Source organism: Bubalus bubalis, chromosome 2 (genome assembly GCF_019923935.1).
Source record: "Bubalus bubalis isolate 160015118507 breed Murrah chromosome 2, NDDB_SH_1, whole genome shotgun sequence".
Classification (NCBI taxonomy): Eukaryota; Metazoa; Chordata; class Mammalia; order Artiodactyla; family Bovidae; genus Bubalus; species Bubalus bubalis.
The window spans coordinates 32,393,896-32,414,887 of NC_059158.1; the positions used below are offsets into that span (position 1 = coordinate 32,393,896).

The 20,992-nt window shown below is 45.0% G+C and overlaps 1 protein-coding gene across 3 annotated transcripts in view; it reads left to right on the top strand.

Annotated features, from left to right (window-relative positions):
• RCAN2 (regulator of calcineurin 2) overlaps positions 1-10,481 on the top strand; it is a 285,698-nt gene extending 275,217 nt beyond the window's left edge. For all 3 annotated transcript variants that reach the window (XM_025268972.2, XM_044929346.1, XM_025268981.2), the window contains one exon: positions 7,901-10,481. In XM_025268972.2, the coding sequence (XP_025124757.1) occupies positions 7,901-8,061 (161 nt within the window). In that variant the 3' untranslated portion in view covers positions 8,062-10,481. The remainder of the gene's footprint in view (positions 1-7,900) is intronic.
• Positions 10,482-20,992: the final 10,511 nt, after the last annotated feature.

Here is a 20,992-nt window from a genome sequence, read left to right on the forward strand (position 1 = left end):
ACCCTCTGCCCCCCAGGCTGAGGGCATTCTTTGACCGAAGCTGCACAAAGGAAAGAGATTGAACTGCTCTCCGGTGATTGGTTCTGCCCTCAAGTCTACCTACAGCAGTTTTCTCCCAAACTTAAATATGAGCCCATGGAACCAGAAAGGAATCCGAGAAAAATTTTGCAAAGGACTTCTCTCTGATATTTCTTCCTCCCTAAATTTTTTTAAATTCCAAATCCTTCTTTCCACTTCTACTTAAAAAAGTGGTTCTTCACTCTCAGACTGATCTCGTGAATAGATGACTAGCAAATAGCTGTGATTTGATTTGATTTTAATTTGTTTTGGCCACATCCCATGGCTGTCGAATCTCAGTTCCCTGACCAGGGATAGAACCTGGGCCACAGCAGTGAACATGCTGAATTCTCACCACTAGATCACCAGGAAGTTCCCACAGCTGTGATTTTTTAAAGTTTGAGTAAATCCCTCTGCCCTGGGTCATGTCCTCTTTGATTTTGTCAAAACTTCCCTAGTAGATCAGTGGTTAAGAGTCTGAACTTCCACTGCAGGGGGTGTGAGTTTCATCCTTGGTTGGGGAACTAAGATTCTGCATGCCTTGTGGCAAAGCCAAAAAAAGACAAAACATAATATGTAGCTGTCAGTCAAGCTCCAACATGAAAAGAGGCATTTTCCTTGCTTTAGGATGATAGTTAAACCTCAGGATGTGAGTTTGAATCCAGCCTCCACCTTTTATTAGCTGTGTGACTTTGAGCAACTTTCTTAACCTCTCTGTGTCTTGACTTCCTCAACCATAAAATCAGATTGTTGCAAACATCAAATGAGATAACCCATGTACATCTACATATCCAGCCCTGGACATAGTAAATGCTTAGTGTGTGTTACCTGCTTACTGTCACTTATTTTCAAGCCATATCTCAGTCTACTGAAATGTAAGTGCCTATGTTAAGCTCCTAGCTCAGTGTTTTTCAATGTGATATTTTGGAACAGACAGTCCTACACATTGAGTACATTTAGCATCTTTGGGCCTCACCTATTAAATGCCAGTATCCATACTCTACCCAGTCCCTATGACAGTCAAAAAAGAAAAGAAATCCCCATCACATTTCCAGACACTATTGAGAGTGTAGCATACTTGATTGAGAAGCACACTAATTGCACTATGGTAGTATTTATCAGTGAAAGTCACTCGGTCATGTCCAACTCTTTGTGAGCCCATGGACTATAGCCTGCCAGGCTCTTCTGTCCATGGAATTCTCCAGACTACTGGACTGGGTAGCCATTCCTAACCACCGGATCACCAGAGAATCCCCTGGGTTTCACTAGTAAGGAGCCCTCCATGACTGTCACTCAGCTCAGCCACCTTCTCAGCTTTAGCCTTTCATCAGAAACAAAGCTGGCATTATTTGTCTCATCTCCCTTATTTCTTATTAATCCTCAGTGGGTTGTGAAGCAAACAGGGAAGAAACAGGTGCCAGTTATTCGTCTAGACTGAATTTTAAGAATAGATGATGGCTTATCAAGGGGAGTGCCAAGAGCATTTGCAGCGGGACCCCTGGACGCAGAGCTAAGCTGTGCTGGGTGCTCAGCGGCACACTGCAGCCTGGATTAAGAGCCTTTCATATCTGATTAAGAAGAAAACAGAAAATTCCAGGACTAAAATCATTCCAGGCATAAAATCATTCCAGGCTTGGTCAGGCTGAAGAGACGCTGCAAGCCCTCACCCCCTAATATTTTTTTAATTGTAAATTTGGGACTAAAAATAACTGCATGCACTGGGCATACATGCAGTTATTTTTAGTCCCATACAGTTTCTTTGTATTCTGTAGCTGGAGGAGAGGTGTGTCCAGGTGCAAGCATGGCAGTCCTACAGCCAATGGGCCCAGGTCCCAGGCCTATCTCAGCTGGACCGGGGCCAGGCATCTCCACCTCCACAGTTGACCAGGGAGGGATGATCCAGGGCTTGTGGGCCTCCCCTCCCTGCCACATGCTATCAAGTCCCAACCTAACACTTGAAAGGAAGGGTAATCCAAATGTGAACCCTTTCAAACACATTTCAAATCATGCTGTACCCTTTCCTCAATCTCTGTGTTCAACCCCTCAACAGGCAGCCTGTGAAAATTCCATTTTACTTATCCCATAGGTCAGGATAGGACTGTGCCTGCTGCTTCCTCTTGAAAAGAAAAAATTTTTTTAATAAAAAAATATTAGGGGGTGAGGGCTTACAGCGTCTCTTTAGCCTGTCCGACTCTTTGCAGCCCCATGGACTGTAGCCCACCAGGCCCCTCTGTCCATGGGAATTTCCAGGCAAGAATACTGGAGTAGATTGCCATTTCCAATCCATTTCCAATCCAGGGGATCTTCCTGACTCAGGGATCGAACCCACATCTCTTGTGTCTCCTGCATTGACAGGCAGATTCTTTACCACTGTACCACCTGGGAATCCCAAAGTTACCATAAGACATGAAAATTAACTCAGTCTATAATTTATAGCCCTTTTATTTTTATAATGTATTAAGTGTTGTCTTCAAAGAAGACTCACCGGCAAGGAAGCCCTACCTAGAATAACTGGCAACTGGCCAAAAACAAAAGAGACAAGATACAGAAGGAATAAGTAGTCCAACTTTAGCTAGAGAACAAATATTCACTAAAAACATGAGTTGCCATAGAAGAATATTAAGTTAAAACTAAGCTCTGTTTCAGCAGTTTTTTGTAGAATCTGAAAGCAGCAGAATCGTGAGAGGCAGAACTGGAGAGGAGTTATGAGCACCTTCCTTGAAGTCAGGCAGATCTGACCTTGAACCTGACTTTGCCGTTCATAACCTGCGTGATCTCAGTGTCCTCCCGTATCATTGAGACCTTATGAAACCCCCGTGACAGAGCTGTTGTAATTAAATACCCAATTTGTGTGAAGTCCTGAGAGCTGCGGTCTGGCATTCACGAAGGGCTCAGTGAGTAGCTGCTGCTGCGTTTCGGGCAGATGGCAAGTGTCTGCGACCCCTCCTGTGTCCTGGCACTGAGAACACACAGAAAATAGGACACATACCTGCCCTATTCCAATAGTTTTCAGCTTAGCTGAAAAAGTTAAAACTTAGCTACGTCTGTTTTCAGCAATGCCCAAGCCCACGACAGTTCCGAAGACCTGGATGAGAATTTAACGTGTGACCACGTGCCAAAGGATTTTTGCATTTGCTTGCTGGGAATTCACAGAGTATGAATTTCACAGTGGCGGAAGGTAGAAAACTCTGATTTGTGCCTTTTCTGTGAGCTTCTGGCCCTGGCTTCCTTTCCACCCATGGGGAAAGGACACTTTGAATACAGACTAGAAGAGATAAGGGTGTGAAGGGCGAGCCTTGGCTTGTCCTTGAAAAGACATGCTGGTCTGCTTGGCCATCCCATGGGTCCCTTGTCACCTCCCGAACCCCGTGGGTCCCCAAGTAGGGTGACGGCACTGACATCAGCTTTTGTGGTAAAGAATTAGCTGAAGCCCAAAGGGAGAAAAAGGCCCAAAACAGAACAAGTCAATCCAGCAAGACCAAAGCTCTGTCTTTTTATTCTGTGGACTCTCAGCAGATGTTGGGCTTTGCTGGATTTTGATAGTAAGAAAGTTTCCAAAAATAGAACAGAGAAATGTCAGCGTTAATGGGGTCACAGCAGTGAAACATCTCTACTACCAAGCATTCTGACTTTGTTAACTCGACGTGAACGTTGCCCTGCACGGGGAGTCTGCTTGTGCCTGATCCCCATCCCGAGTGTGGCCCCAGCACATTGAGTCCAAGAAGTAAGCATCTCCTTTTGAATGGATAAATGCATTGCAACTAGAGGTGTCTCTAAGAGAATGTTCTTTAGCCAAGCCAGGGCAAAGAAAGGGTTTCATCAACACTTTCATTATGTGTATTTTACTACTATTTTTTTTTTGTCTGAAAGCTAGCTTTTTTCCAACAGATGAGGAAAGGGGCAGCGTCTGGTCAGTCCCCTGGCCGGGGTCCTTTCTGTCACCACCTCACCCCCTGGTCCCATGGTCTCCATCTGCCGTGGCAGATCATTTTTTTGTCATCTATTCATCAGAGGATGAAAGGCTTCCACCCGTTCATCCTCGTATCCACCCAGCAGGGCAACGGATGAGACCACAGCAGCCCACTAGTATCTCTGTGAAAGGCACTGCTTCTCTAAACGTGAGATCGTTGGAGAAATCCTGTGCAGAAAAACAAGAACCACCTCATCTGATTGCTCAGAAATTACGTCTTTCTCTGTCTCTTGTCTGAAGCTGTCTCTCATTCAGATTTGCAAAGTGTCCTGGTGCGGGGGGGAGTGTCAGGATAAAATGGTAGAAACCCTGGGAATGCTGACCTTCATCCCTGTCCACAGGATTTTGCTGTTCTCCCAGAAACAAAGATGAGACGCCAAAGATGAATGGGCACTGGTGGCTGGGAGGGGCTGCAGAGCTGAGCTGGGATGACTTCTTCTCCCTTCTGCACCCTCAGCATCCCTCGCTCTGTTACCCTCTCCCCTCACTGTTATCATTTTCCAACAAAAAATTAGGATGCAGAATGGAGGAAGGGAGGGGGAAGCTATTTGCACACCAGCATCCTCACAGGGCCGCAGCCCCCCGCCTGTCACACCAAACCATATAGGAATGGCTACTGACCCGCTGAAACACAGAGAAGCACCCGGGGGTGCTGGGTACCAAAGTGGATGCCGCTGCATCCAAGTTGCAGGTCTGCATCCTCATGCTGGTTAACTCTGTTTCCAGCAAACAACCCAGTAGACTGTCAGATGTTTGAAAACCACTGTTCAAAGGAGCCACCACCCATGTCTGCCCACCTGTCACCCAGAGCCTCTCCTGCAGCTCTCAGGGGAGCTGGCTGCACTGAGTTTCCACTCCTTTAAAGCACTGCCTCCTTAGCAACTTCTGCAGTGGTTCTTCTCCCCTGGGATTTTGATAAAAATGACAAGCTGTTAAAAGAGGATGGAACAAACACAATTAAATGATCTGTGAGTAGCATCAGTGTGTAGAACACAGCTACAAGTACATGTAGAATACTAACTTTACTGTCACTTACAGGGACGTTAGCAGACTGTCCATCCCCCATGGAGGAGCAAAGCCTCGCAGGAGTAACCCACACAGATATCTCCTTCTAGTTCTGTTCCTGTCCCCTGTTTTTGTCACTCTCCTCTCCTGAATCTAAACTGGCCCCGTCATCTCACTGTATCAGAGATGTCAACCTCATTGATGCAACTCTTTCTACCTACAGTTTCCCCCAATCTTGACTCTAAGTTATGAGTCTTTATGAGCTGTATTTCTGCGGCTCGGGCTAGTTCTCACCCACTTAGCTGCTTGCCAGGTTCCAGGGAAATGCTGGACGTGTCACACTTCATTTTTGTGAAATGCCTGGTGCCTTTATCTAGGATGTCAGTGGGCAGGGGAGTCCAGTTAAGACTTCTCTGACTCTTATCAGAGAGGGAATGCTCTTAGCAGGGACTGGCTGTATTCATTCACTAGGGCTGCCATAACTGGACCAGAAACCAAGTGGCTTAACCAAGAGCAGTGTGTTGCCTCAGGTTCTAGGGGTTAGGAGTCTGAGATCAAGGTGTCGACAGGGCCACGCTCCCTCTGAAGGTGCTGGAGAAGGATCTGGTCCAGGCTTCTCCTGTAGCTTCTGGTCGTTCCACAGATGACAGCAACACAACTCCGGTCTTCACAAGGAGTTCTCCTTGGATGAGGCAGGCATCCTGATTTCCCCGTTTTATATGAACACCGGTCATTTTGAAATAGGGCCCACCTTCATGGCCTCATTTGAACTTAGTCGTCAGCAAAGACTCTATTTCCCAATAAGATTGCAGTCATACATATTGGGGGCTAGGACTGCAGCATCTTTGGAGGGGTGGGACGCACTTCCACCCACCCAGCAGCTGGCTCTGCACACTTACATCGTTCCCAGCATCACCCTGATGCTTGTGGCATTATCAGCGCTGCTCGTTCCCTAATGTCAGCACAAAATTTAAAACTATGCCTTGTAAGCATTTGCTGTTTTCACCATCAATGCTCACCAAGGTGTGCACAGAAGCACGGACATGCTACCCTGGTTCTGGCCATCCACAAGGGCACTGTCCACTGCAGACCGAGGCCGACGGGCCAGATACCTGGATTGGGCCGTGTCTGGCTTTGATCCTAGAGGGATGGTGGGACTTCGGAAACTGGGTGCTGCTGCTGCTAAGTCGCTTCAGTCGTGTCCGACTCTGTGTGACCCCAGAGACAGCAACCCACCAGGCTCCCCCGTCCCTGGGATTCTCCAGGCAAGAACACTGGAGTGGGTTGCCATTGCCTTCTCCAATGCATGAAAGTGAAAAGGGAAAGTGAAGTCGCTCTGTCGTGCCTGACTCTTAGCGAACCCATGGACTGCAGCCTACCAGGCTCCTCCGTCCATGGGATTTTCCAGGCAAGAGTACTGGAGTGGGTTGCCATTGCCTTCTCTGGAAACTGGGTGAGACTATAGCAAATAAAGGGATTCCCAGGTGGCGCTAGAGGTAAAGAACCTGCCTGCCAATGCAGGGGACGCAAGAGGCATGGGTTCGATTCCTGGGTTGGGGAGATCTGCTGGAGAAGGAAATGGGAATCCACTCCAGTATTCTTGCTTGGAGAATCCCATGGAAGGAGGAGCCTGGAGGGCTACAGTCCATAGGGTAGCAAAGAGTTGGACACGAATGAAGCAACTTAGCATGCATGGATAGCAAATAAAAGTAGCTGGTTGGATGGGTATAAAAAACATGGCTGTCATGACTGATGGGAGATGATGCAGTCTTTTGTCCTAGAGTCTAAGAAATGATGACTTGATCCAGTGATATCTGGAGAGCCACTGACCCGGTGGGTGTCTGGGAGACATTGCTTCTTGGTGTTTCCCATTCATGAACGATGGGAAAGGAAGGATAGGATGTCGGAAGAAGATTCAGAAAAGTGTGTCAGCAGTTAAGCTGAGAAGTTAAGAGCATGCAGATTAAGAAGGTCCTCTGTGCCTGTCCCCTCCTGGACACCTTCTACTTGTCTTTAGACCCAGGTCAGCTGTCGCCTGCGTGGGGAAGCCTTTGAGAGTTATTTGCTCCTCGCCACCCGGTACCCTTGGCTTGTATGGCCACCCTGGCACTTCCCGTTGCATTTTGTGACGCTTTGTTTCCACATGCCATCACTGCACTGTGCTCTTGTGAAAGACGCCAATGGTTTTGACCATGTCTTGTGATTAGCAATGGGTCAGACCATGGGAGATGCTCACTAGATACCTCCTGAAAGGAAACAGATACAGACAGGAAGTAGTCGGCTGCTAGTGAAGTGATTACAAGAGGAGCCAGTCAAAAATAGACCGATAGACTCTTGGAACAGGAGGGGCCTCGACTATCATCTAATAACCCCATTACCCAGTAAGCATGGCAAATCCAAGATGAGTGGGGATCCTACCTTACTCCAGCCTGGGGCAGCTCTTACCATAGGAAGTTGTCCAGAAGGAGGAGAACTTGGAGAACCTTCTCTGAAAGATGAAGGAGTGAAGTGATGGGTTCGAGGTTAGCTGTTAGCAGCCATGCTGGGAAATAGAAGAGAAATGGGTAACTTACAGCCAGGCCCACTGAGTCATCACCCCAACCCTTCAGACTGTTGTTATTACCATTTTGAAGTTTACAGCTGTGGAGGCTGAGGCTTAGAGAGGTGAGGGGGCCTGCCCGGGGCTGTATAGGTGACAGAAGGTAGGCTTGAGATGGAGACAGATCCATCTCATTCCACTTTCTGACACTATCTCACAGCATCTCTCGAGACATGTTAAAATGCCCCCTCGCTTCCTAAACAAACTTCATCAAGTAATCGGTTTAGAATTCCCTCCCGCCTTCTCACCCCGTTGCACTTGCTTTTCAGGAGAGAAGTATGAGCTGCACGCAGGGACCGAGTCCACCCCCAGTGTCGTCGTGCACGTGTGCGACAGTGACATCGAGGAGGAAGAGGATCCAAAGACATCCCCGAAGCCAAAAATCATCCAGACCCGACGTCCCGGCCCGCCGCCCTCCGTGTCCAACTGAGCTCACCACTCCGCCTCCAAGAAAATATCTGTCTACTCTTTACCATGCTTCTTTTTTTTTTTTCTCCCTGTTGTTTGTTTGTCGAAAAAAAAAAAGAATTGCCTTTAAATCCCTGGGTGTTTGGTTGTTTGAAATTCCTTCGTTGTAATCAAGCCTCTCGGACAAAAGGGCTAGGAAAAGGTGATAAGTTTCCTGATCATATCATACCCACCGAGTATAATCCATTATTTAGGAGGTTCTAGGGGGAAAAAAAAAAAAGTAGTATTTTCTTATTAAACGATCAGCACAGCCTATATACCTTCATGCTCTCATGTGGATCCAAGCCAGAGACATCAGTGACAAATAGCTCCTGTGTTGTTTGTGAACCGTTCCAGTCCCAGTCCTGATGTGTGTGCGTTGTTTTTCCTTCCTGGCCACTTAAGTAGGACCATAAATAAACTTGACTTTGATTGCATGAGATTTCCCTATCTGGTCTCCCCAGTCCTCTGCATCCCAACATTCCCAGGACATGCATGATCACCAGCATTTATTTTTGTGATTTGAGGATATACTATAAGTCACCAATTGTCAGCATCCAGTCATGTCCTATCTAGGTGAGCAAAATTATCAGCATCCTCCAGCTTAACAAGTCTGGGTAAATGTCACTCTTTGGAGTCAAAGACTTCATAGCTCTGTGAAAATTCCTGAAGGAAAAACTGAGCTTGGCCCCAAAGATAACCCTCAGTAGATTTTGAACATGATTCCCTTGTCAGTCTTTCCCAACCTCCTTGGGGAGGCTTGTCCAGGGTAACAGAGACCGATTTCAGACAAACCTATTTATTACAAAAATTCTCATGGTGTCTGAACGATTGTTTTTTTTTTTTTCTTCTCTTTGTATATTTGTACAAATGTTTCCGCTGTGCTTTTAAAAATCTGGATGTTTTTTATTTAGCGATTCTTCAGCCATTAGCTGCTTTAAAACATATGTGCATTGCTTATGAATGCATTCATATACTAATACAGGTAATCTGATAATATTACACTCTATTATGTATAACGCTGAATTTTGAAAGGGCACAAAACTTCTCTTGCCAATATATAAACAGTTAGCCAACATCTTTGCTATCAAGACCAGTTGTTTTTAAATAAAGTGAAGAAGCAAGTGTCGGCTGCAGGCAGTTGGAATACAGCTAAATCAACGTAGCAGCTGCTGAGCGTGTTCAAAGGGAAAGATGGATCCAGAAACGTGTGTGCAGGTCCTACTCATGCAATGCTCATATTGCTCAAAAAAGTATTTGTTTTTGTTACATGTGATTTTTCTATTTCTCTAGCCCAAAGTGCATTACAGAAGATACACCTATAGAACCATTACCTTCTGCTCAATGTGCCAGGCCTCATCTACTCCTGTACGTTCAGTGACTTTCTTTAGATGCAAATGTCAATTACAACGGAGTGGGGAAATACTGTCATTACCCAAGCCTCAGAAAAACACACGAGAACAATAACACAGCCACCTGATGGAAGGATTGTTGTGGTTTTTGACTAAGGTGTATGTTAGTTTCATCAGAAACTGAAAACATTAGACTGATTACTCAGAAATATAAGTCCGTTTTACTGTGAATATAGCAATATAGTACTGGACACAGTACAGGTGAAACTGAGGACAGCGCTGCTTGTAAAATCCTGAGTTTCCATAAGAAAAACGAAGGCTCCTTTGAAAAATAAAATCTGAGGAGTATATAATAAGCAAATGCTTTGACTTTCCTTTGCTGTGGAGGTTTTTGGTTTTTCATGGACAAATAAAAAGAGTAGACCTAATAGTGGAGAATGCTGCCCTCTAGTGGAGCGAGCTGAGAACTACAGGCGTCAGCCATTTTTATGCTGACTCTTCTCAATCGTTTGTGGGTTCTTTGACTTTTTAAACAACTCAGAATTTTCAGAAAAAGGCAGATTCTAGAGAAATCCGGATGAGAGAAACTATTTGGAAATGACTTTTCAGTGTTTCAAAGCAGTTCCATCAGACGTTTCCAACCAAATTTAGTCGAAGTTGAAATGACAATTTTGTGTCATCAAAAAATAAAAACTCAGTGGAGTGTATGACCCAGGTGGTTAGTCTTGGCCACACTTACTGCAAAATGTCGATGTTAATCTATCTCAGATCAAGTAATTCTCTCATGAGATTGGGTTTGGGGAGGTGGAGAGAGGTACATATCCCAGGAGATGGGGAGGAAACAGCCAAGACTTCCCTCCAAGCATCGTGAAAGTCAGAATCGCCTCAGTATCCCCCTGACCCACAGGATGCAAGCCTCTTCAGCACTATTTTAAGTTTGAAAAGTTTAACTGTGGAGGGGGAGGGGAAGATTCCCACCAACTGAATCATTTGTGCACGTGTATAGCTCAAAGAGCTTAGATTTCAAATATAACTGGTGAATGACTCTGTCCATGTAGTGTAATTTCTGTGTTGTCTGCCTGAATTGGATCTATCTGATGGTTATTGTGGAAGAGGGAGACTCAGTCTATAGTCTTCCCAAGACGTTATCAAGAGATGAAATGAACTCAGCTCTTCCTGAAAGGGAGCGGGGAGGGGGCGGGGGGGCGGGGGGGAGTGGGCAGAACTGGTTGGCAACATGGCATGAAGGAAGAGGAATTTGAAGGGGTGGGTTGGGCTCTGATAAAGGGTCTGGGAGACACCCCTGTTTATTGTCAGAGTTCAGCCAGCTTGATCCTAAGTGTACACAGACTCTTTTAACATAATCCCCACTCTACTCTTTTCTTTAAAATGCTGTCATAGACCTGAAAGTGAAAGTCGCACAGTCATGTCAGACTCTGCGACTCCATGGACTATACGTAGAATTTTCCATGGAATTCTCCAGGCCAGAGTACTGGAGTGGGTAGCCTTTCCCTTCTCCAGGGGATCTTCCCAACCCAGAGATCAAACCCAGGCCTCCCACATTGTAGTCTGATTCTTTACCTGCTGACCCACCAGGGGAGCCAGTAATAGACCTGAAGCAGGCAAAAATGTACCACATGGAACACACCAAGCACTATCATAAAATAAAATAAGGGTACATCTCCTTTATGAGGATTAAAATCATCTGTTCATCAAATTATACCATTAAGAGAGTGAAAAGGAAAGCCTCAGAGTGGGGGAAGATAATTGTATTAATATTACCTATAATTGTTAAATAACTCACATCCAAAATGTAAAGAGAACTCCTACAAAGCACTTAAGAAAAGAGACAACTCATTTGGTAAGAATGGTTAAGATGCTTGAATAGGTACTTCAAGTATAGAGGCAATTCACACATACACTGTACCCCTGACATATCCCTACAGGTCTTAAACATTGAAATGTGTTCAACATCAATTCTCATCAGAGAAGGACCAGTCAGACCCTCAAAGAGGTACACTACACACCTATCAAAATTAGGTCTGAGGAAATACGAAGTCACAGTGTCAGTCAAGGCAGAGTATAACTGGTACCACCACTTGGAGTACTGTTCAGTAATAGTTACCAAGGCTAAACACAGACTGATCCGGGAGGGGTTCCACTCCAGGACAGACACTCAGCAGATCTGAGTTTTCACACCCACCAACTGACTCATGTTCATGCAAATTCGTGGGCCCGACACACAGTGAGGCCAAACAGATTGAAACATTGGAATCTGGAGCAGAGTAAGATGCCATGCAGGGCCGTGCGAGAAGAAGTAGCTCACACCTAAAAAGCTTTGAGCTCCCTGAAGGGTTTTGGCAAAGCACCTTTAAAAGCCAGGTGAGACACTTAGAGAATGAACTTATAGTTGCCAAGGAGGAAGTATGAGGGAAAGAGATAGGGAGTTTGGAATTGACATGTACACACCATTATATTTAAAATGGATAGCCAACAAGGACCTACTGTCCAGCACAGGGAACTCTGCTTACCGTTATATGGCAGCCTGGATGGGAGGGGAGTTTGGGGGAGAATAGATACATGTATATGTATGGCTGAGTCCTTTTGATGTCCACCTGAAACTATCACAACATTGTTAATTGGCTATACTCCAATACAAAATAAAAAGTTAAAAATAAAAGCCAGGTGAGAGGGGGTTCACAGGATCTGTAATCAGCTCCTGCACAATTCTCTGATTGGTTGGTGTAAGATAGCAGGGTGGTGTCACAGGGGTGAACACCTCAGTGCTTAGGCTCCAGGAGGCCTGGGGCTATGTGCTCAGGGTCATCGAGTAGATAACATCTTCCATTTGAGGGGGTGGGGTGGGCAGCAGGGATTATGTCTGCAAAACAACTCAGGAAACGTGCATCAAGTACTACTATCTAGGTGCTTCAGAGACGAACTGAACAGAGACAAACTAAAGCAGAAGATAAGGGAGAAGTTCTGTCCTGAGAAAGCCTCGTGGGGTCCTGCACGAGTTAGAGTTAGAGTTTTAGTTTTTTCTCTCTTTCCAAGTTGTTTAGAAGACCGTGGTGTGGGAAAGGGGGGACAGAGCAGGTGATGAAGAATGATAAGTCGGTGACGCAGGGAAACCTTCATTTAGCTGTGGGTACAGAGAGTCCCTGCCAGAAGCCACCATGCACAGCATTGCTGAACACTTGGCAGGCTCTCCCCTTAAATCTGCAATCTGAGAAAGGGAAATTTCCAAGCAAAAAGTTTTCTGTCCAACTCATTCATCTGCTCCTTTCAAAAAGAGTCTGGTGAAGTGTTGTTGGAGTTGATTCAGGAGCTTTTTAGGTCTCTGAAAGGAAATTACATCCTAGGTTAATTGTGTGTGTGTGTGTGTGTGTGTGTGTGTGTGCGCGCGCGCATGCCTGTTACCAAATGCCTTTGGTTTAAGTTGGAAATAGGAAACCCAGAAAAGGCTGAAATGATTGAGATACTTTGCACTGCCCTCCTTGGCTTTTTTGCATTATTTTCTATTCTCACCCAGTAACTGAGTTAGAAAACTTGGAGGGCTAGGCAGGAAGGATTATGGGGCATCTTGGACTAGTTGTAATTATTAATGAAATCATTGTTCCCCCAACAGAGTTCAGATTTGCCTGTGGGGTCCTTTTTTCTAAAAGCAAGATTTATAGTTGTTTCTGCAGTGTGTCCAAGTTCAGCCCCTGCTCTGCAGAGCCCATATCCTGTGCTGCAGTGGGGCCTGGGGTGCCACCCCAGTGCCAGCCCTGGCCCCAGCTGCAGAGTGGCCCCACGGCCAAGTCCCCAAGACTAGCTTCCTGACCGGGTGAAAGAGTCTCCTAGTGGGTCCATCAGAGCCGCATATGCTCATGAACACATGGATGGGGAGAAAGGTGTCTAGTTTTGACACAGGATATTTTCCAATAGCATCCCTGACAAAGGAAGCATGAAAGGTACATTGAGCAAGACCACGCAGGTCTCACTGCATTTTCACACTTGACTGATAGTTTGGTTTGTTGGAATGTCTTCTAGAGAGTGAAGGCAGCGCTCCACTGCTCTTCTAGCTTCTAGAAGCAACAGCTCATTCTCATTTCTGAATCTTTGATGGAACCTGTATTTCTTCCCTGGGTGCTTGTAGGACTGCTTTGTTCCAACTGTTTAGCAAATTCAGGTACTGGATTCCTCGTGGGTCCTTTCAATCTAGAAACTCATATTCTTCTATTAGGGACATTTTTCTTGAATGAATTACTTGAAACATCCCTCAGTTCAGTTCAGTTCAGTCCTTGAGTTGTGTCCGACTCTTTGGGGACCCCATGAACTGCAGCAGGCCAGGCCTCCCTGTCCATCACCAACTCCCGGAGTTCACTCAGACTCATGTCCATCGAGTCAGTGATGCCATCCAGCCATCTCATCCTCTGTCGTCCCCTTCTCCTCCTGCCCCCAATCCCTCCCAGCATCAGTCTTTTCCAATGAGTCAACTCTTTGCATCAGGTGGCCAAAGTACTGGAGTTTCAGCTTTAGCATCATTCCTTCCAAAGAAATCCCAGGGCTGATCTCCCTCAGAATGGACTGGTTGGATCTCCTTGCAGTCCAAGGGACTCTCAAGAGTCTTCTCCAACACCACAGTTCAAAAGCATCAATTCTTCGGCACTCAGCCTTCTTCACAGTCCAACTCTCACATCCATACAAGACCACAGGAAAAACCATAGCCTTGACTAGACGGACCTTTGTTGGCAAAGTAATGTCTCTGCTTTTCAATATGCTATCTAGGTTGGTCATAACTTTCCTTCCAAGGAGTAAGCGTCTTTTAATTTCATGGCTGCAATCACCATCTGCAGTGATTTTAGAGCCCCCAAAAATAAAGTCTGCCACTGTTTCCACTGTTTCCCCATCTATTTCCCATGAAGTGATGGGACCGGATGCCATGATCTTCGTTTTCTGAATGTTGAGCTTTAAGCCAACTTTTTCACTCTCCACTTTCACTTTCATCAAGAGGCTTTTTAGTTCCTCTTCACTTTCTGCCATAAGGGTGCTGTCATCTGCATATCTGAGGTTATTGATATTTCTCCTGGCAATCTTGATTCCAGCTTGTGCTTCTTCCAGCCCAGCATTTCTCATGAAGTACTCTGCATATAAGTTAAATAAGCAGGGTGACAATATACAGCCTTGATGTACTCCTTTTCCTATTTGGAAAATTAGTTGTTGTTGTTCCATGTCCAGTTCTAACTGTTGCTTCATGACCTGCATACAGATTTCTCAAGAGGCAGGTCAGGTGGTCTGGTATTCCCATCTCTTTCAGAATTTTCCACAGTTTATTGTGATCCACACAGTCAAAGGCTTTGGCATAGTCTATAAAGCAGAAATAGATGTTTTTCTGGAACTCTCTTGCTTTTTCCATGATCCAGTGGATGTTGGCAATTTGATCTCTGGTTCCTCTGCCTTTTCTAAAACCAGCTTGAACATCAGGAAGTTCATGGTTCATGTATTGCTGAAGCCTGGCTTGGAGAATTTTGAGCATTACTTTACTAGCATGTGAGATGAGTGCAATTGTGCGGTAGTTTGAGCATTCTTTGGCATTTCCTTTCTTTGGGATTGGGATGAAAACTGACCTTTTCCAGTCCTGTGGCCACTGCTGAGTTTTCCAAATTTGCTGGCATATTGAGTGCAGCACTTTCACAGCATCATCTTTCAGGATTTGAAATAGCTCACCTGGAATTCCATCACCTCTACTAGCTTTATTCGTAGTGATGCTTTCTAAGGCCCACTTGACTTCACATTCCAGGATGTCTGGCTCTAGGTCAGTGATCACATCATCGTGATTATCTGGGTCATGAAGATCTTTTTTGTACAGTTCTTCTGTGTATTCTTGCCACCTCTTCTTGATATCTTCTGCTTCTGTTAGGTCCATACCATTTCTGTCCTTTATTGAGCCCATCTTTGAATGAAATGTTCCCTCTGTATCTCTAATTTTCTTGAAGAGATCTCTAGTCTTTCCCATTCTGTTGTTTTCCTCTATTTCTTTGTATTGATTGCTGAGGAAGGCTTTCTTATCTCTCCTTGATATTCTTTGGAACTCTGCATTCATATGCTTATATCTTTCCTTTTCTCCTTTGCTTTTCACTTTTCTTCTTTTCACAGCTATTTGTAAGGCCTCCCTAATCAGCCATTTTGCTTTTTTGCATTTTCTTTTCCATGGGTGTGGTCTTGATCCCTGTCTCCTGTACAATGTCACGAACCTCATTCCATAGTTCATCAGGCACTCTATCTATCAGATCTAGGCCCTTAAATCTATTTCTCACTTCCACTGTATAATCATAAGGGATTTGATTTAGGTCATACCTGAATGGTCTAGTGGTCTTTCCTACTTTCTTCAATTTAAGTCTGAATTTGGTAATGAGTTCATGATCAGAGCCACAGTCAGCTCCTGGTCTTGTTTTTGTTGACTGTATAGAGCTTCTCCATCTTTGGCTGCAAAGAATATAATCAATCTGATTTCGGTGTTGACCATCTGGTGATGTCCATGTGTAGAGTCTTCTCTACTCTGTATCTTTTATGCTCTCTCTTTTACAAGAGCCATTATTGGATCTTAGATCACCTGAAATGATCTTCTAATCTTTTTTTTCTCTCTCTCTCTACAATTTTCTATCTCTTTGCCTTTTTTGTTCCATACTCTGGGAAATTTATTCAACTTTCTCTTTAGCCCTTCTAGTCAATGGTTTCTCTCTATTAACATGCATTTGATTTTTTTTTTCATTCCTGGAATTTTTCTTTCTTGTTGCCACCTGTTCTTGTTTCATGAATACAGTTTCTTCTCATCATTCGAGATATTTTTTGCTCATTTCTATGATTTTCTGCATTCCGTTTTCTTCCTGTTTCCTTTTTTCCTATTTACTTGATAATTCTCTCTCTCTTTCTTTCTGTCTCTCTCTCATGTTTGAGCAGTAGTTCTTGATAGGGAAAGATTTTAACCCCAGGGGACCCTTTTGTTGTCACAACTAGAGATTTGTGCTACTAGTATGTGATAGCTAGAGACCAAGGATGCTTTCCTCGTAGCTCAGTTGGTAAAGAATCCGCCTGCAATGCAGGAAACCCCAGTGTGATTCCTGGGTCGGGGAGATCTGCTGGAGAAGGGATAGGCTATCCACTCCAGTATTCTTGGGCTTTCCTTGTGGCTCAGCTGGTAAAGAATCTGCCTGCAATGTGGGAGACCTGGGTTCAATCCCTGGGTTGGAAAGATCCCCTGGAGAAGGGAAAGGCTACCCACTCCAGTATTCTTGCCTGGAGAATTCCATGGACTGTACAGTCCATGGGGTGGCAGAGTTGGACATGACTGAGAGACTTTGACTTTCACTTTCAAGGATGCTTCTAAGGAACTTACAATGCACAGAAGTGGCCCCAAATATCAAGAGTGCTAAGGCTGAGAAACTCTGTGTTAGAAGTTTTCTCCCTGCTCCTGAGATGCTTGGTGCTTTGCTCATATTTTGGGTGAAAGACTGAACATGTAATTGGATTGACTGTGTGGTTGTAAGTGGAGCTCATTGACCATGAACTTCACTGTAGGTTAGCCTGGATGTCAGTTCCACTGTAGGCCTTCAAACTCTCTGTGTCTCGCCTCCTTTTTTTTTATAGAAAATAGTACTTTAATTTTTTAAAATATTTTTATGTTATCTTGGACTACAGTTGATTTACAATGTTGTGTTAGTTTCAAGTGTACAGCAAAGTTATCCACTTATACATAAACATGTATCTTTTTTTTTTCAAATTATTCTCCTATTTAGTTTATTACAGAATGTTGAGTATAGTTCCGCATACCATTTGGCAGGTCCTTGTTAAAGAGTCAGACACGACTGAGCAACTGAACTGAACCGATCTGTTGGTTATCTATTTTAAATATAGTAGTGTATATGTGTGTAGCCTCCCATTTTTTGGAGTTTAGGAATAATTTAATTACATAATTATGGAGTTCAATACCACACAATAGCCATTTTTCCTATTAGACTTTATTTTTTAAGAACAGTTTGAGATTTACAGAAAAGTCATGAAACAAATCCAGTTTCTATAAATGCTGTTCACAGCTTTCCCCTACCATCGATTGCTTACATTAATTAAGGTGCATTTGTTACAATTAATGAACCAATATTTAATGCATTATCATTAACTAAAATTCACAAGGAAGAACCACCTAGTCTCCTGCCTGGAAGGCTGAAGTCTGGGGGCCAGGATTCTGGGAGCGGACAGAGAAGACAATCATTCAGTCTGCAAGCTGCCTTTGTGCAGAGGGTGACACCCGCCCCCCACTGCCAGCCACTCACTCCAGTGGTACCCGGTACCCACAATGCCCCAAAATTTCTAGTTTTATTTCTTCAAGGAAGAGGAGGCTTAGACGAACAAAGTTAAATAAACAGCCCAAAGTGCTGAGCTGTGAGCTCCGGCCATCCATGTCCAGAGCCTATGGTTAACAAGACACCACACCGCACTCTTGTGGGGTGGGGTAACCATGGCCAGTGGCAACAGCTAATCCATCCATCACCATTGCACCTGAGGGGTGTAAAGTGTTGACACACACGCTGTGTAATTTGGCCCCACTTGATGCCCATGGGACACTAGATGATGCCGCAGGAGAAAGATCTAACACCCAATAGATGCTGGGGATAACACAAAGCAGGAAACCCTCCAGGGAATCAGGATGCTTCCACATCACTATCTGCCCCTGTTCAGGGACCTACAGTGCCCCACTCTACATCTGTCACCAGCTCGGTGATTTCCTGCAAAGGGCACAGTCTTGTCTATGTCTAACGTTTCTGGCCCCAGAAGGGTGGGCAGAACTTTCCAGAAGTACTGTGCTCAGTTATTGAGAGCTCTGATCTTTGTTAGGTCTCTTGTCATGCTTTCTTTCTGGAACTGGACAGTGGGAGATGGCACTGGGTCCATGGATTCATAGATCCCTCAGTAGGAAGAAGCGTGAAAAAGATGGGTTCAGTCTCTGAAAGCTCAGGCAGGTTCGTGGTTGATCTAGGCAGGGCCCCACAGGGAGCAAACCAAGTCATAAATACTAGGGGAAATCATAACAAAATAAGTGTGATCCACACATGCAAACGTGTACAATGTGAGTTGAGTTATTTGGAGGTTAAGGAGTGACTAGGTAAGGCCTCTGTAATTTGATGCCACTTCACAATGGTTGTCCTTTTCAGCACAAATACCACTGGGGACATGGCAGCTTAAACACCCAGGACATTCCGGGTCCTGTGGCTGGGTGGCATTCCCAGGATGGCTGCAAAGATTTGAAGAACGTTCTTATAGATGTCGGCACAGTCTGAGAAGATCAGTCTAGGGGGATCCTAAAAACCATGGGGCTCTGTCTGCCCCTTACCTGCTGTCCGAGCCAGCCTGCCTGGCATGCACTTTGCCCTTTGCTTCCTTCCTTGCCCTCCTTTTACCCTTCCTGCACCTTGGAAGATAAACATTGGAGCCTACTCTTATTCGCAGTTTCATTGTAGGCCTTCATACTCTCTGCATCTGAAGATAAGAGCCAATCACAAAAAGCTCATTTCTTATTCTCTTGGGTGCCTTGTAAAGGAGTTTTTAGTGGGAAGAGTATTTTTGACTGGAATATAATTGCTTTGCAATGTTGTGTCACTTTCTGCTGTACAACAACATGAACCAGCTACCCATGCATGTGTGCTCAGTCAGTCATGCAGTTGTGTCCAGCCCTTTGTGACCCCATGGACTGTAACCCACCAGGCTCCTCTCTCCATGGGATTTTCCAGGCAAGAATACTGGAGTGGGTTGCCAGGGGATCTTCCCGACCCAGGGACCAAACCCGAGGCTCTTGCGTGTATACATGTATCCCCTCCTTCTTGAGCCTCCTTCCTACTCACCCCCATCTAGATCACCCCTCTAGATCATCACATCACTCAGCTGAACCCTCTGTGCTATACAGCAACTTCTCACTAGCAATCTAATTTACACATGGTAGTGTATCTATGTCAATGTGGCTGTCTTAATTCGTCCCACCCTCCTCTCCCCCCACCCCGGGTCCATAGTTCTGTTCTCTATGTCTGCGTCTCTACTCCTGTCCTGCCAATAGGTTCCTGGAGTTTTATGCAAACAGGTTTCAAAGTGCTGCCAAATCTTACGTGAGCTACTTCTATCAGTTCTTAAGCAGTCCTGCCATCAAGAAAACTATTCTGTTTTATTTAGGACTGGATTCTCTTACTAAACCTCTTGGAAGGGAAATGGGCTCTTTCAATGGTTTTTTGTATGTATATTATTCTGTGGTTACATGACTTCCCCCCAAGCTCCACCTCCCCCCCACCTCCACACCGCCACACACACACATACACATCCCTCAATAAGCTCCTGGCAAATGTTTTAAGAGCAAGGAACTTGCCTTTTCCTCCTTAGCTTGACCCACAACACATGATCCCACTCTGAGCATCTATTCAATTCAGTTCAGTTCAGTCGCTCAGTTGTGTCCAAATCTTTGTGACCCCATGAATCACAGCATGCCAGTCCTCCCTGTCCATCACCAACTCCTGGAGTTCACCCAGACTCACGTCCATCGAGTCAGTGATGCCATCCAGCCATCTCATCCTCTGTCGTCCCCTTCTCCTCCTGCCCCCAATCCCTCCCACCATCAGAGTCTTTTCCAATGAGTCAACTCTTCGCATCAGGTGGCCAAAGTACTGGAGTTTCAGCTTTAGCATCATTCCCTCCAAAGAAATTCCAGGGCTGATCTCCTTCAGAATGGACTGGTTGGATCTCCTTGCAGTCCAAGGGACTCTCAAGAGTCTTCTCCAACACCACACTTCAAAAGCATCAATTCTTCGGCACTCAGCCTTCTTCACAGTCCAACTCTCACATCCATACATGACCACAGGAAAAACCATAGCCTTGACTAGACGGACCTTTGTTGGCAAAGTAATGTCTCTGCTTTTCAATATGCTATCTAGGTTGGTCATAGCTTTCCTTCCAAGGAGTAAGTGTCTTTTAATTTCATGGCTGCAGTCACCATCTGCAGTGATTTTGGAGCCCAAAAAATAAAGTCTGACACTATTTCCACTGTTTCCCCATCTATTTCCCATGAAGTGATGGGACCGGATGCCATGATCTTCGTTTTCTGAATGTTGAGCTTTAAGCCAACTTTTTCATTCTCCACTTTTCACTTTCATCAAGCGGCTTTTTAGTTCCTCTTCACTTTCTGCCATAAGGGTGGTGTCATCTGCATATCTGATGTTATTGACATTTCTCCTGGCAATCTTGATTCCAGCTTGTGCTTCTTCCAGATGTACTCTGCATATAAGTTAAATAAACAGGGTGACAATATACAGCCTTGACGTACTCCTTTTCCTATTTGGAACCAGTCTGTTGTTCCATGTCCAGTTCTAACAGTTGCTTCCTGACCTGCATACAAATTTCTCAAGAGGCAGATCAGGTGGTCTGGTATTCCCATCTCTTTCAGAATTGTCCACAGTTTCTTGTAATCCACACAGTCAAAGGCTTTGGCATAATCAATAAAGCAGAAATAGATGTTTTTCTGGAACTCTCTTGCTTTTTCCA